Source organism: Miniopterus natalensis, chromosome 12 (genome assembly GCF_054644295.1).
Source record: "Miniopterus natalensis isolate mMinNat1 chromosome 12, mMinNat1.hap1, whole genome shotgun sequence".
Lineage (NCBI taxonomy): Eukaryota > Metazoa > Chordata > Mammalia > Chiroptera > Miniopteridae > Miniopterus > Miniopterus natalensis.
Window position 1 is genome coordinate 66,137,342 of NC_142092.1, and position 16,383 is coordinate 66,153,724.

Here is a 16,383-nt window from a genome sequence, read left to right on the forward strand (position 1 = left end):
AGGTTTAGAAACCTTTGCTCAACTGGGAGAACAGAGGTACCCACTTTTTGGAACCTGTGAGACTGGAAAGCAGGCAACTACTTTGTCTGCAGGATCAATCAACTGGGGAAAACCCAACCAAGGGGGTGCGGGAGCAGGTCTGCCATGATGTTCTCAATGGAGCCCCATCCTCCCACCTGCTGAGAAGACCCAGCCCCTGGCCGAGACCCACAGCCAGCCCAGTTCCCCTAGCCAGGGAGGGACAGCTGGCTGTGGAGTGTGAATTAGCTACCGATTCCAGCAAATGTCTCCCGAGCCTGTTTCCTCATTTGTACAACGGGCATGATGCCTTCCTCCTCACCAGCTGAGGGTCAAGAGTCAGTGAAATGAGCAGAGACGTGAAAGCACCCAGTGGCCTCTCCCTCTCAGTCAAGGCAGGGCAGAGAGCAGTCTCCACTGGGTGCTATCTCTGCTGATTTCTCAGGAGGGGAAGGAGGGTCAAGGTCAGGTGTTCTGGCTGAGGGGTGCCCAGGCCCCACTGGGGAAGACACTGCGTCCTGGCTCCTTCCACAGCCACAGAGAGGAGGGACCATCCACTCCCCATCCCAGGAGGGGAAAGCATGGGAAATCCGCAGTTGCTCTCTGTGCCTCTCGCTCACTCCTGCCCAGCAGAGGAGGAGTCCTTCCTCAGAGAAGGAGATCCTTGGGACCAGGAGCTAAGCATGCTCCATGCACCATGAGTGTTGGGGGAGGTCACCGAGTGATGTGACTGCCAGCTGACCCCACGACTGGACCTGGACCATGGGAGGCTCCTTCCCCCTCCCCTGGCCTGGGACAGAAGTTCTCCCCACTATTCCCAAAGTGGGAGCCATTTTCAAGGATGTGGCAAGTGGCCTTAGAGAGCAACGTGGTGTTGCGACCATCTGGATGGTATATGTGACCAAACCCTGTTAGGGCGGCTACATAAATTTTAAGATTCTGGCAGCAGGTGTGGAGAGACCTACTTGTCCTATGATGCCCAAGACAGGGCTTGTGAGTCAGTTCCCTTGAGTGTTAACCCTGCCACCTGCCAATCTAGAGAGGCTGCTGCCTTCTCTGCTCGCTCCCTACCCTCTGTTACGACGCCGGTGTGTGAATCAACAAAGTACACTCCTGGCTCCCCCCTTGGTGCTGCCTGCAACTGGCCCCTTCTCCTGGGGAGGGGCTCAGTCTTCTTAATTCTGAGGGGAAGTCTGAGCAAGCCTGTCTGGTCTCAAGTCTGAAGCAGCACCCTCCTTTCAGTACAGAAGCTGGCATTTTATCTCGCTTGACTGTCTCCTGGGCCTTATTTCACGGATCTGAACTTGAGAGGTGGGGAAAAGAGCTATTCAAAGCCTCTCTAAAGCTAAACATTTTCCAAGGTAGGAACAGGCATTCCCACGCTACTTGGGATCTTGAACTCTTTCAAGAAACCAGACATGATAAGGCTTCAGAGATGAACTAAAAATCCGTCTCTCTTGCTCTTGTCTGGGCTCATCACCACTCTGAGTGGCGTTATGTACATCTGCTCTAGGAAACAGATGGATTGGTAGCTAGTTCAATTTGTTGACCAAATACCTTTTAAGTACAGGGTCCAACTTGGGACCGGGGTTCTGGGGGTGAAGAGGGTACCTCTGTGGAGCCCTTGTAGTACTACGAGGTCACTGTTCTAATTCTGGGTTGAGACTCCATTTGCTGGCCTGTCTCCTTCTTTCTGCCTACAGGGAGGACGCTCAGCGGGGCAGACAGGCCACCGAGCACTTTCTCTCCCTGGCAGAGGTGACTCTTGCCTGCGCACGGAGCTCCCCTCATGCTGCCCCCTTAGAGCTGCCATCTGAGGGCTCCCTACCCCCCTGCCAATGTCTCCATGGAGCGCCCCTGGCTGGCTGCATGGGCAATGGCTCTGCCAGGTGGAGGAACTGCTCTAACAATCTCAACAGCTGCGTCCCTACAGACAGCTAAGTGTCCTTGAACAAACCCCACAGAAATGCGAACTCAAGGCAGGGTCTTCCGAGGTTAGCATGTACAATCGGCTGGCTCGGATGATTTTGCTGGTGATGAGGCCCTGGGCAGGTCCATTCAGGTCCCCGAGCTCTGGCTCTGCCACCATAAAATGCGGCTAATGATCCCTTCCTCAAAGGGCTACGGCAGAGGGGACATGTTTCCAGAGGAGAATGCATACTGTTGGGGCTACATGAGTGGTTTAGGTGATACATGGATGGACACTTAAAACGTATTTTTTGATATGCCTTAGAAAAAACTTTAACTAGTATATCAACCCTATAATTTTACCAATGTCATCACTTAAGACGAGGCTAAAGTACAGATGTCAGGTCTGAGGCTGTTTAAAGGAAAATATCCAACCAAAAAGTGGTACAGATGGCAGGAGAGTGTGGCAAAATTTCTGAAATGGAGCCCAAAAGACTGTTCCGTGAGAAGCATGTCAAGTCCCCGAAACTCAGGCTGCCAGTAGCAGGTGCTCTTGAAACGCTGCCTGTTCCGGTCAGCAGCCCATCACACCCAGGCGCCTGGGGGAGGGCAGCGGACAGCCTCGCTGCGGGCAGAGCTGGAAAGAGTTGAAAGGAAGGGTCTTGGGCTTCCCGGCCCATCCCCCAGCAGCTAATCTGTCAGCTAATGAAGAAGTGGCGGCGGCACAAGTGAGCTAGCAGGCAGTTCACTTACAGCGAACTGATTAGGAATGTTCAACCAACAGCAGACTGTGGACCTTTCCCGAGAAAATAAATAGAGTGTAGACTGTATGCAAATGTGTTTGTCACTTTGACAGCACGTCTCAATTAAGGCATCTCGCGGCTGCGGGTAGGCTCTGCGGCTGCAGCTGCAGGGGAAGGCCCGCTGCATGGCTGAGACCGGGCTTGACCTTAATCCGCATGCATGCATTAAAAGCCCCTGCCTTCCTGCGCACTTGCATAATGCTGGCAGCCACGTGAGGGAAGACAAACGGAGAAAAGCCACTTTCACCCTCCCCAGTTTACAGACCTGTGAGGGCACAGACAGCTCTCATTTCAAGAGTTTGGGGTGGCTTTTTTTAATTGTTTGTCCCCCACCCACGTACACACACTCTTATTCTGCATTTAGCTGGGAATGGCATTAAAGCGTCTCTACTTTTTCCTGAAATGGAAAGGAGGTCTTTCTCCATTTCAAATAGGGCCTCCTTTTTTGTGTTTCGAAAATGGTATGTTTAACACCATGAAATCCCTCTCCCCCGCCCCATCTCCCCGTAATGGGCTCCAAACTCCCGCGAGGGGCTCTTTTCATGGGAAGGTTCGCGTGCAGGAGTGAGGACAAAGGCAGGCAGGAAGCTGGCTCTGGAATGCCACGCTGGCGACCAGGGGCAGGGCTTCCAGCAAACCCGCGGGGGCAGGGCCGCATGACCAGGGGGCATGGCTTCCAGCAAACCGGCCGGCTGGCCACACAGGGTCCCCCAACGGAGCCTGAGCTGCGAGGGGGCAGCTCTTCAGGGCGCAAACATCAATGAAATTTGAAGATAATCATTAAGCAAAAGAGCTCTGCCCCATGGATGCTTCTTTCTTATGATGTATTTCAATTTTTATAATGTCCCTTTTAAGTGAAAAATCAGAAAAGGGGAGTGAACCTCTCAAGTTTAAGATGTGTGAATGTATTATCTGAAAATACTGATTACAGAGGAAGGTTTTTATGTTTTAACAAACTCACTCCTTTCAATCATAACCCACAGCAACAACTGGATTAGTTTCCTATATTTCTAAGTAGCTCTATGCCCAGCACATAGTAGGAGCTTGATAAATGTCCGTTAAAAATGAGTACTTTAAATGTATGCTTCTAGCTCCTTTATGTGATAAAATAGCAATTCTATTTACAATAAAATCATAAAGACTATTTTAATCATGCTTCACCTAATAAATGGCTAAAGAATCAGGTGATTTCAGAATAAATGACCTTGTAGATTCTTATTACAGTTGTATCTTGTTAACAGAGCCATTTCTCAGAAACCAAAAAGTTACAACTTTTGCTAATCAAGAAAGTCAATTCAAGAGTAGTAGGGGAGGGTATACAATCTTTTTCAACCAAAAATAGAACTACCGACTAAGAAATGGATAAAAAATTTCAGTTTCTATACAGAGTACAATGTTTTACTTAAGAGGAAAAAAAATCAAACAAATAAGTAAGTTTTCAAATGCTCACTCTGGTCCAATTCCGGTTCCAGAATCGGATCCCTGGAACCGCAGTGTGGTGTTTACTCTGAGAAGCAGGACTCCTGGTATTGATTTTCAGGAAGTACATTAATAAAGAACTCCTAATTGATTTTTTAAGACTTTGCTTGTTGCCTTTTATTTGAAGGTGCAAAGAAGGGCCTGGGATGCTAAAGTGTTCTAATGAGATGCTTAGCTAACAGAGGCACCTTAAATGGAGCGTCTTGGGGTGGGGGGGCGGTAGCTGCATTTAACGACTTCATTCAAGAGTTCAGCTAGTTTGTGGCCAGAGCCATGCTGTCTCCTCAAAGTTTTTGAACACTCCCCTTCAAAACACGTTTGCACTAAATACACATTGGAAGATGTGCCAACTCCCTGGGATTGTTTTACCAAAGAGAGCGGAATGAAATGAAAACACACCAGCCGCATGCGCCACCGTCCTGCTGAAAACCGAACCAAACCAAAACCTGACCAGTCAAACGGACGGGCTACATACCTGTCCGAAGTGGACTGTGATTGGCCTGCGGTCTTCTCGGAGCCTGGGGTCCTTGGCCTCCACCAACGGGGATGGCACAGTCTTTGGTAGCTGTTCATCCAAGGTGGGAGCACAGCCATTCTCGGTGATGTCCTGCAGGGAGAAGCCAGCCAGGGGTTGGTGCCGGGTCTTGGCACCTGCCATGAGCACAGGTGCTCCCTCCAACCCCAAGGCTAAGAGCCAGGCCACAGAACTCCCTCTGGGACATTTAGAGCCCATCCTCCTAGAGATGAAGGAGCTGGGAGGCCAACGTGGCTGTTTGACCTTTAAGGAGGTCAAACCTAAACCAATCATCCTAAATTACAAAGGCAACATAATAATTCACAATACTTGGGGGGAAAATCCCTTTCATGCCACTGCTTTACAGGCCTATTTTCATTTTTACATACTCACTTTGCCCACATGCAGACACTTAAATTTCTTGCAATCACAGCTCGTGCATAACTTTACATTCTATTTTTTCCTACTATCTTATAAGCATCTCCATGGTGTTGCATAGTCATTACAACGATAATTTCAATGGGTGCATAATATTTCACTGAAAGGCTATATGATAATTTAATGAATCATTCTACCACTATCAAGCATTTAGGTTGTTACTTTCCCCCTAAACACCACAGTGATGAACACTGCAGCTTTTCTTTCTTCTGGATTATTTCTTTAACGGAAATCCTTAGGAATGAAATGACTAGGTCAGAAGATATAACCATTTTTAAGGCTTTTTATTCATTCTACCAATTTGCTTTCCAATTTACACCACTACCAGCCATGGATACGTTGTTTCACAGTACTCGTTAGCCTCATAGGTTTAAAAGTGTATCGCTAATTTAAGAGGTGAAAGGCGAGACCTCATTGTCGTTTAATTTGCAGTACTCTGATTATCTGAGAGTGTGGACACTTCTCGGTCTGTTTACTGGTGATGTTACTGTTTGTGAAAACCATGTGCCCTACTCCCTCTGTCTTAGCCCTAATCTTTCGGGCAGAGAATGAAGAGGCTGAAGTCTGAGTTAGGATTCTATGACTTGGAGAAAATTTAGGATGCCAAAGGAATATTTTTAAATTCAGAAATTTACATTTAATTTGTGCTTCTGATGAATTAAGTCAAATTATACGGAAAGGAAAAGCCCCAATGTGCAAAATGCAGGTGATGGCTCCCCTGGCTAAGGCTCGCAGCTGACTGTGCACAGGGTTCTTTGGGACGTGTGGGTGCTGCCCACTTGTGCAATGAGGACCACACAGCTCATTCAAGTCACGGAACTGCTTAAATCTTCGCTGACACAAGGCAGAGAATAAATAAATAAAATACATTTAAATCGTTCCTTTCATCAAGTTAAAATAACTCACAGAAATAATAAATGCAATTTCCAATTCTTTTAGTTGCAAAACAAATACACATTTTGGTTAACAAAACACACGCCTTTAGTGCTCATTAAGTTCCACATATAAGGACTTAGCCATTGGGTGCCCTTAACTTCTCCGCCAAATAGAGAGTATGGCACGTGGAGGAAAGTGGCCCCTTACTGAATAATAATGCATTAAGGGTGAAACATGTAACATCTGTGAGCCTCAGTCTCCTCTTCTGTAAAATGGGAATATGGTAGCTATGAGGAGTAAAGCATAATATAACATAAAAGTGTCCACAGCATTAATAAGACTCTATACGGTACTCAACAAACTACAGGAATTTCTGTGTGTGTGTGTAAAGTCAACCCCACACTCCCAGCTGCAGCCTCTACAGTGCCTGGTGACATCACCGGGTGAGCACCTCCGGGTTTGCAGGCAGGGCTTACTCAGGTGGCAGCCTCAGCCAGGCCCAGGCTCCGTGATGAGAGAGGCCGCCGATGGCCAATTAGAAACGGCTCTTTTGGGAAGGGGCTGCCCTAAAGTGCTCGGGTCAAGTGGAACAAAGAGGAGGAGGGCTCCTTCTGTGCCGGAAAGTAACAAAGGGCAAAAGGGGCATTTTGGATCCAGTGGGGTTACCTAGAGGACAGACACAAGAGGCTGAGTAAAGCCAAACAGTAAAAAAAATAAAATAAAGTTTTTTTTTTAAATCCACTTTTTGTTCAGGAAAAATATTGCAAGTGTATGTGAGTGACTGGCTGAAAAAAAGAAAAGAAACGAAGCAGTTAGGCAGCATGGTAAGAAAATACTGATGGTGAGGAAAACTGTAAGATGATAGCTATTTAAAAAATGTATGTGGCAGTTTTGGGGACAATGTCTTTGTTTAAGCTTATAGGTAAAAACATCGTTTTCTGGTTTTGTTTTTCACCACCTAGTAGCTGTCTGATCTTTCCAATTCACTCAACCTCCCTGCAACCTATTTCTTTATTTTTACAATGGGGAGACCACCTCCTGCTTGGGGAACTTCAAAGCCACTGGGACAATGGGTTAAATGAGATGAGATGTGAGGAAGCTTTGAAAAATGTTACAATACCGTGCAAACTGAACATTAAATCTTTATTCCTGCAAAATGGGAAGCACACCATCTAAAAAGAGCTGCCCTGTGGTGAGCGCCTCCTACTGGCAGGCACTTTTCCAGCCCCTTGATCTTTTCCACAATCACCAAGAGGTAACAGGAGTACCACACTTTTATAGGTGCGAAAACAGGGCTCAGAGAGGGCATCTTCCCCAAGGCCACACAGCTAGAAAGTGGAAGAACTCAAACCTATATGATTTCTGGCATTAAGCCCTATCAACCTTAACAATACCAAGTGAAGGTTTTCTGAGTTCAGGAGGTGCTCAGCAAGTCAGCTGTGATCTCCGTCTGACACTCCTTTTCTTACATGACCCTGTGCTGCCATGCCTGATGACAGCTGGGCACTTATTTATCTTCTTACCCCTATAGTTCGTGAATTCCTTGGGGCTTGGGTTCTCTGCCTCAGAGCCTTGAATATAGTACATGTTCTCCAATAAATCTTTGCATAGTTGAGTTGCACATTTGGAAGGCAAATGTGTCCAATATACGAATGTGCTTGTGTGTCAAAAAGTAGTGCAGCACATTAATTTTATTTAGTTAGAGGACCCGAAGGTGCGAAAGACTTCTTGCAAAGTCCCAAGGCTTGCCCACCAATTTATTAACGTCTGCACTATTCCTTCCACCTGGGGAAGGACAACTGCTTCCTCCCTGGAGGGCAGTGTGGGAGAAGCCCCAGTCAAGAAGGAAACAGCACCAGTCACATCCTGCTAGCAGAGGTCTTACACATAGTAGGGATCCTATAACTGCCAGCCTTGGTACCCATGATTAAAGAAACTATGGTCTGAGAGCTCACTGAGAAGCTGCTAGCAGAGGGTATGAGAAGGCAGCCTCAGACCCTTCTGGTGGGAATACAACCTGGCAATTTTATCAAAACCCTAAAAGAGGTATGTCCTTTGGCCCATTCATTTCATTTCTAGGAATTTATCCTGATGAAATAATTAAGAATTCCTGCAAGGTTTTATCTATGAGGATATTTGCCAGAAAATATTGGAACTAACTTAAGTGTCTAACAACGGGATTGATTAAGTAATGTATATATGTACCTCAGATAAAATTTTATGTACTTATTTAAAACAATGACATGTGGAAGAAACAGTCAGTGGTCTGGCAGATGTTTAGGATGTAGTAAGTGAAAATGCAGTTACAAAATGAGATCATTTTCTTGTTTGTCTGACTTGTTGAATTTTCTTCAATCGACATGTTTTTTGTTTACAAACAGAAAAAAGTACTGACCGTCAAAATGTCATTTAAAAAGGAAAACCCAGAAGCTGACAGGAGGGGCAAATCTGTTCCTTCCTGAAGGGTATCACAGAAGGAGACATCAGTCAGAGCTGCAGATCAGAGGCCACATAGGGTGGCACATCTCTCCCAGAGACAGGGACAGCATTTGATAAATCCTTGGACAGAGTCCCTACAAGAAGCCAGCACGCAGGAACCTGGAGGAGAAGGGGGCTCTCAGTGGCCCTGGGCAGGAGCTGGGTGCAGGATGGGCACAGAAAAAGCCGGGGCTATGTCTTCATGAGGCAGAGATGTGGGGAGAGCATTCCCAGCCCAGGGGAGCTGGAAGGCAGAGCTGGTTAAGGGGTCATGGGTGACAGCTGGGCCTCCCAAGAACCTCCTGGTTAAGGAGGTGGAAGGTTTTAACCAGGGGAGTGGCTCGGTCAGAGCTGGGTTCTAGAAAGACTGCTCCAAGGCTGTGTGGATGGCTGAAAGGGAGGTGATCCCATGCCAACTCATTTCCCAGGGCACGTGCACACGGGGGTCTGGGCAGATGGCTGCTCCAGATGTGGGACAAGAGAAACGGGCAGGATGGAAACTCTGGTTTACTGAGTGGCCAGTAAGTGCTGCTGTTTAAACCCATTACCTCTTCTAACTCTTAGAACAATCCAGTAAAAATCTCTATTTCTCTTAGATGAGGAAAAACTAGGTTGACAGAGGTCAAGTAAATTACTCAAGGTCACAGAGTTCCTATCTTAGACAGCCAGCACTGAAGCTAGCTCGCCTGCCTCAGAGTCCAAATGCCAGGCCACCGACTGGGGGTCTAAAGAGCCCCGCGGGTGCCTGGCAGGTGTGGCTCAGCGGTTGAGCATTGACCTAGGATCCAGGCGATCGGGGTTCGATTCCCGGTCAGGGCACATGCCCGGGTTGCCGGCTCGATCCCCAGACGGGGGCATGCAGGAGGCAGCCGATCAATGACTTTCTCATCATGGATGCTTCTTTCTCTCTCTTCCTCTCCCTTCCTCTCTCTGAAATCAATAAAATAAATAAAGTCTTAAAAAAAAAAAAAATAGAGCCCCGAGGGTGTGCAGGAGGCCTTCCCGTCCCTGACTCAGACTGCTGGTCTGTTTTGGGATTTGGGCGGTGTCCTTCTTTTCCATTCTACTTCACACCGCAGCAAATGCAAATTAAAATATGAATTCTAAGGTCAAAACAGTATCTGAAGCTGGAATTTCTATGATGGAGGCTGCAGCGTATTTTACTGTCTGTAGGCTGGGAGCTGACAGCTGTGTGTTGGGTGTGAAAATGCCTGTTCTACAAGAATCTACCTAGATCCCCCTGCCCCACGTGTGCTTACTCACGCCCTTCAGTACACCAGGAAACAGCTGGCTGGCCAGAGACTCAAGACTTCGCTAACCCAAGTATGAATCTGCTCCTTTTAAATCACAGAAACTAAATCAACAAGCTTGATGCCTCTTTTAAAGATTGAAGATTTAGAAACTTTAAAAGGGGCTGTGAAATGGGCCTATTTGATGAAATAATTTTGATACAGAAGAAAAAAATGGCATTTTTCAGGAATTCCCCTATAGGCAAAAAAAAAAATAGCCCTCTTTGTGTGAAAATTTTACTGCCCCCTGCAGGTGAGGAGGAACAGGACATTCTGATGCCAGCCTGCGCGGGGCTGTGACTGGATGCCATCTGGTGACGATCACGAGCCCCCACCAGGTGGCCTTCTTCTGCAGGTCTGGGGATGGGGGTGGGAGCCCCCCATTCTCTCTTTAGGAAGCAACGCCTGAGTAGCATCTTTGCCATCTCTCTTCTTCCTAATTTTGAGCAAGTCAGACTTCAAAGGAGGCCCAGCTATAGGAGAACTTGACCACCTCGCTCCATTAATCCAGAGAAATATTATCCAGCCTTCTTTTTTTGTTGTTGGGCTGAGGCAGAGCAGGCGTGGAATAAAGCCACACTACAGTGCGTATGACAATTATTTGCCGGTGGTCACAAGGATACCCTGAAAGCTCCAGCTTCAGATGCTTTGAAAATCGGCAGCACAAATGAACAAGGGATGGAGAAGGGGCCCTGCTCAGTCATATTAGAGATGGACCCTCCACACACCATGGTGACCTCTCCACAGGTCGGCCCCACATTTTCTATTTGCAATTCAAACCCAAGGCAGGAGCGCAGGGGGCACGACTGGGTTCTTGATTATATCTGCGAGGTCACCACTGCTATGCAGCTAGAGGCGGCCGGGTGGCAACCCAGTACATTTGAAAATTGGATCTTTGTTGGGAACTGCCTCAATTTCATAGCAGAAACCAAACTTGAGATGTATTAGACATATGTGGGAGCCACACATAGATATGCTGCCATAGAAAGGAAAGGGGGCAGAGGGAGGGGAACAAGAAAGCCAAGGAAATATTTCCTACAGCTGTGAGAGGGGTCAGAGGAAGCCAAATCCTACATTAGCTGAAGAAAGGAAGCGGGAGCTCTGCAGAAGACCAGGTCCTGTCTGCACTGAACAATGCTAGAGTTTCAATGACAAAAGAGCTCCTCCAAGCACAACTGCACAGCATCAGGTCTGCGGAGAGCTGTTGGACCGAAGGGGGAAAAGTGAAAATTGAAAAGGGTGCACTAATGGATCTGTCAACAGTCCGATGGTGACAAGCCACGCTTCTATAAAATGCCTTCACCATTTGTGTCACCTGAAATGTACTGACAGTCTCTATAGAACATTATCTCCTGAAGCTATTCTTGAAAAGGCTGGAGAAGGGGAGGAAAGTCTGTTTCAGGTGCTGTCAAGGAAAGAAAGGACAGGGTGAGGGCGTGGAAGGAAAGAGATCTAGATGTTTAAGGGAACCTCTGAACAACAGCATCAAAAAGCCCGGAGATGAACCAGGTATTTGTGGAAATGTTACGTATCATGAACAGGGGCTTTTCTTAATGTTCACATGTACCCGGAGGGGGGCAAAGGCCTGTGGAGAGCAGATCTGACCGGTGAGGCACATCTGTCCTCCGCCTAAGGCGGGACCCTCTTCTTTGCTTACTTCAAGTAATATTCTAATGCCAGCCAGAGCTGGGATCTGGTCATTAGGAGGGAAATCTGGCCAGAGAATCCCCCTCCTGGCCACTCCACTTTACAACTGCCATCCAATCAGCTACGTGCGACTGGGATAGGAGATATTCCAGTAAAGCATTCCACCTGCCAGTCAGGCAGGGTGCAGCAGGCCACAGCTAAGGTCTACCTGGATCTACATGACAGGACTTTTACTTCAGGACTTGAATCTCAGCTGCTAAAAATTCACTCTCAGCTGAAACGAAGAATTTAACTGCTTAGTCAGAGCAAATTATTTTGCAATTAAAAGAAAGGAATCAATTCCTTTGACCATTTCAAGTTAATGAGAGGTCCTTTCTGACTTTGTAAAATTAAAACTGCTTTCAATTTTTAAAAAACTGCCAAGACAGATAAAGGCCCTTATTAGAGCTGCACGTTTGGGATGTGTGGGTTAATGAAGGAAGTGATCCCAAACATCTTCTGGCAAACAAAATACTGTAGTGTTAGAACAGAGTCACTGGATGCAGATGGACCTAGAATCTAATCCTGACTCGGCCAGTGTGACCCGTGGGCAGATGACTTCACCTTTGACCTGTGGTCTCCTTCCACATGAAATGGGAATAATACCCCCAGTGTGGTTTTGAGGATTAAATGTGAAAGCTCCTAGCCTGGACCGTCCTTAGTGCTTAATGAAGGTGGCAGCAATAACAATGGTGATGGCATTCATAATAATATGAAATGCTCTCTCTCTTACATTAACCTCCCTGCACAAGTCTAGAGAATCAGGTAGGAGGACTCTTAGGATGTAGCCTGTATGACTTTGTACAATTTCCAGATGGTCCAAGAAGACAATCGGAACTTTTCCATGCCCCCTAACAGTCTCAAACACAAACTGCTGGGTTCCTCTGGGTTAAAATCACCACTGTGGGGAGAGCCCGCAGTGTCCTCCTCAAACCCACCGTTTGTGCCCTGTGTCTGCACGGGGGCACATGCATGCAGGACCCACGGCAGGCATTTTTCTGGAGATGCGTCTGGGGTTTGGTTACAACCAGTCCCAGGTCAGCTGTAGAGGGAATGGTGCCGAGATGGAGAGACTGAGCCAATTTCACAGACCTGGGTGGCCCCGGGCCCGGTGGGGTGGGCAAGGGACAGGCCGACAATGGTAACTCTGAACTTGTTTGCCTTTGTGGGTTTAAGCCAGAGTCTTAATGATATTTGAAGACAGTTTTCCGTCTGTGAATATTTATAACAGTGTGAGAACTCCCGGACAGCTGGTAATGCATTTTGAAGTGTGCTAGCAACACTGTATCAAACAGCCCTCTATTGATCACACCGTACTTTTCTGTGGCCGCGCATTTCATACACGGTGCTTATACATTTTGAATAAGAACTTCAAGTACCTTTTGCTTCAAGCGGTTTTTCACCTCTTTTATTCCCATTTTTGCATGATCTTTTGCCTGCATGAAAAATTAATTTAAGTTAAGATTCCCCTTCTGTTCCCAGCAGGGACTGTGCTTGATTTCAGTCCGTCGTGAACCACCTTCTCTGATTACTAGGAAGAAAGGAAAAAACGGGATCATCAAGTCGAAAACGTAATGGCTAAGAAAACAAATACACTGTTAAAAGGTTAAAAAAAAACCCCATAAAGGGGCTACAGAGATTTTATTGTCTGCATTTTGATGGCACAGATATCCTCCCCCCCCTTTCTGCTCTCTGTAATTATTTATCTCAGCAGCCTGGTGACAGCAACCAGTGAGAGTTGAGCAGCAGCACTTCTGGCTGCAAGACTGAGAGCATCTATTCCTTTCACCAGGCAGGGCTTCGGGACCAGTTTTCTCGCCAGGCTGAATGGCCTGAACGGATGCATCGCTGCGTCTTTCCAGCGCCATTTCTTAAATCTCATTTCGGCAGACACCTTGGCTTTTATTTTTTGTCATTTTAGACCTGTGTGGTTCTGTTAGCAGCCACCCACCCCATAACTACAACTTACGCACAGAAAGGACTAACAAAATTAAAAAATGGAAATAAAACCACCCAGTTAAGCAGCTCAGAGTCAAATCAGAAGCAAGAGAAATCACAAGAAGCAAATACTTGAGGCTTGTAAAAGATGCGGCGTCAGGAACGGACATGTTCTAATTTCACTGCTATGTGCACGACTTTCACAGACAATGCATTTCCTATGGGGCAGTGATGAGAGACCATGAAGAATTTGGGACAAAAATCAGGGGGTGTCTCCCACAATGAACACTCTTCAGTAATCTGCAAAGTAGCCGCTATATTCTGACATAATAACCGGGAGACACAGGAAAGGTTTGCTACAACCTCCCGGTCTCAGGGACGCCGGCATGGAGCAGCCAGAATTTTAGCCACCCAGCCCACATTTTAAAAGCTAAAACCAGTAGCTTCCCATTTCTCTCTTGCGGCAACTGTAGGCAGAAACACTTGAAATAAAAAATGTCACCGGCCTGGTCATGAAATATCAACGCTAAGTAATTCTAAGAGCACTGAGGTGCAGGAACAGCGCAGCAGTCGAGTCACCTCTGCAGAGAGGATCGCGTGAGTTTAAGAGTTGTGTCCTGCTAAGGAGCAGATCTGTCTGGGTCCGGAGACCAAGACCAGTACTTACGAACTTATAGACAGTCTTCATGGCTGGGTTTGCTCGAGTTTTCACAGTGTTCAGGATTGCTCCACTTCCTTTCTATAATAAAAACGCCAGTCAGCAATGCGGGCTGAAGGCGTAGCTGGCCAACACCAACAAAGACCTCTTCTCTTTAATCAAGTTAAGCAACACTTCAAGAGCATGTAATTTAATTAGAGAAATGGGCCAGGATGGTAACCGGTCCCAGGCAGTTGGTTATGGCCATAGCAGAATCACTGTGGGTGTTGGGGGTGGGGGATGGGGATGGTGATGATGAACTGAGGGGGACTCTGGGCTCAGTACTTGGCTTGGCACCTGTCCACTGGCTGGAAGGAAAGCTCATCACAGGCTCTCTGAGGTCAGGGCTCCCCACAGTAATCTATGGATTCTCGAGATAGTCCAGTTACCGGGACAGCACTGAGGTGAGTTTCACAATAATGGACTCTCTGGCTAACACCAAGCCAGGGCAGAGACCCGGGGGCCTGGTTAGCTGGGACTGCCTGGCTACTCTGGAAATATGCCACCCTCAGGATGCACCTTCGTTTGCTCAGCCTGTGCTGTTTTAATCACTCTGGTAGGCTGCCTTCCTTAACATCTATAGCTTGAGAAAGGGCAAGAATGAATAGCCATAAATGTTAATCATGGCTTTAGTATAAATCCCACATACTGATTTCTCGGCTCAGTTTCTTTAGGAGAGCAGGGGAAGGAGAGGAGGAGGGGAAGGAGGGGAGGGAAGGCTTTCCCAGCACACTAAAGGGGAAATGAATGGGCACCAAGTGCATAGGCCCAGGCACCGTGAGGGCTCACCGAGGGGATGCCCTGTGCCAGGCTCTGAGGGTACTGAGAACAGGAGGGCAGGTCTCTGCTTCAAAGACCTTCAGTCCGGGGGGTACACCAGGTACGTAACTTCAACCTGAGGTGACGAGAGCTGTGCTGGCTGTGTGCACAGCAGTGTGGAGGCAGCTCATTGTTTGCAAGGTCAGAGAAGGCTTATGAAACATTTGGCTGGTCCACGAAGGATGAGGAGTCCGTGTGGGAGAGGAAGGATAAGAACATCCTAGCAGTAGGAAATAGCACGTGCACAAGCGCAGAAGCCGAAGGGCCACGGCGTGTCTGTGAGTGGCAAGTGGTCAGTATAGCACGGGAGGGATGGCAAGCGGGGCTGCAAGGCCAGATGGGGTCAGGATCAGGAGTCCACACACTACAGGAACTTTAATCAAGTGCATCACATAATCAGATCTGTAGTGGTTCGGAAATTTACTTCTAACTGATTTGAACAGAGAAAGAGACTAGATCCAATGAATATGTGAAAGAAGAAGATGCAGTAACATCGTCATTGGGATTAACTTTTAGCACAGTTTCTGGTGACTGTCCATATTAGAAATTTTGAGCTTTAATTAAAAACATTACAATTTGACCTAGAAAGCATTCTATGTTGCAGGACAATATGAAATTTTCACCTACTCATTTGTTCCATAATGCTTTCCAAATTACTTAGTATTCGGTTTCAGTGGTCCTCTGGAGTAGTAAAATGCTCTTTATCAATCAATCAACAAGTGCTTATTGCTTGTCTATGGTTTGCCAAGTGCCACGTTTGGCCGTACCAGAAGAACAAAAGAAGTCTTTCATCGAGGAACTGCTTACTCTCGGCCAACGGCAGCCACTTCCAAGGGACCCGCCTTGGCAGCAGCGCACTTGGCCCAAGAGCAGGGGACAAAACTTTCACATTATGTTGGAGTTGCCTGTTTACATGCCTGCCTCCTGAGCAAGAGGAGAGCTCCCCTAGAGCAGGGCCTGTGTCTGCTCCCCATTGTACCCCATCTCCAGGGTGGGGCCCGGCACACAGGCCTGCAGTCCACACTCACTGACAGAGCCACATAAGAGGAAGGCAAGACTGTGAATTGGTCAGTGGCTTCTGAAGCCCCCTCAGCACTTGGCTTCTCACACAAGAAACTGTTCATGATAGTCAGGGGATGAAAAGCTCTCTCAGTGAGGTACAGTCTCTGCCTGTCCAGAAGCCTTGGCTGGGAAACACACTGCAGACCGGCAAGGAGGACATATTTTGGGTTTTCCCACGACAATTTCCCAATTGCACTGCCCTGGAAGGAGACATCAGTAAAGCCCTAAGATGACTACATCCACTTGACATGCCTTGGCCAGCATCCTGGAGTGAGGAGGCTTCTCCTGGCTCTCCCTACCCTCACTGGATGGCTTTGGACAGTCTCACCCTGCCAGCTCCACCTGGCCTTACAAACAAAAGCATCTTCAGCTGACAGA

General features: G+C 47.4%; 1 protein-coding gene across 5 annotated transcripts in view; it reads right to left on the bottom strand.

Moving 5' to 3' along the window:
- The window catches only part of DENND1A (DENN domain containing 1A), a 405,649-nt gene that overhangs the window by 41,909 nt on the left and 347,357 nt on the right, over positions 1–16,383 (bottom strand). For all 5 annotated transcript variants that reach the window (XM_087822901.1, XM_016210953.2, XM_087822900.1 and 2 more), the window contains 3 exons: positions 14,095–14,166; positions 12,869–12,925; positions 4,684–4,815 (listed from right to left, as the gene is read on the bottom strand). In XM_087822901.1, the coding sequence (XP_087679027.1) occupies positions 4,684–4,815; positions 12,869–12,925; positions 14,095–14,166 (261 nt within the window). The remainder of the gene's footprint in view (positions 1–4,683; positions 4,816–12,868; positions 12,926–14,094; positions 14,167–16,383) is intronic.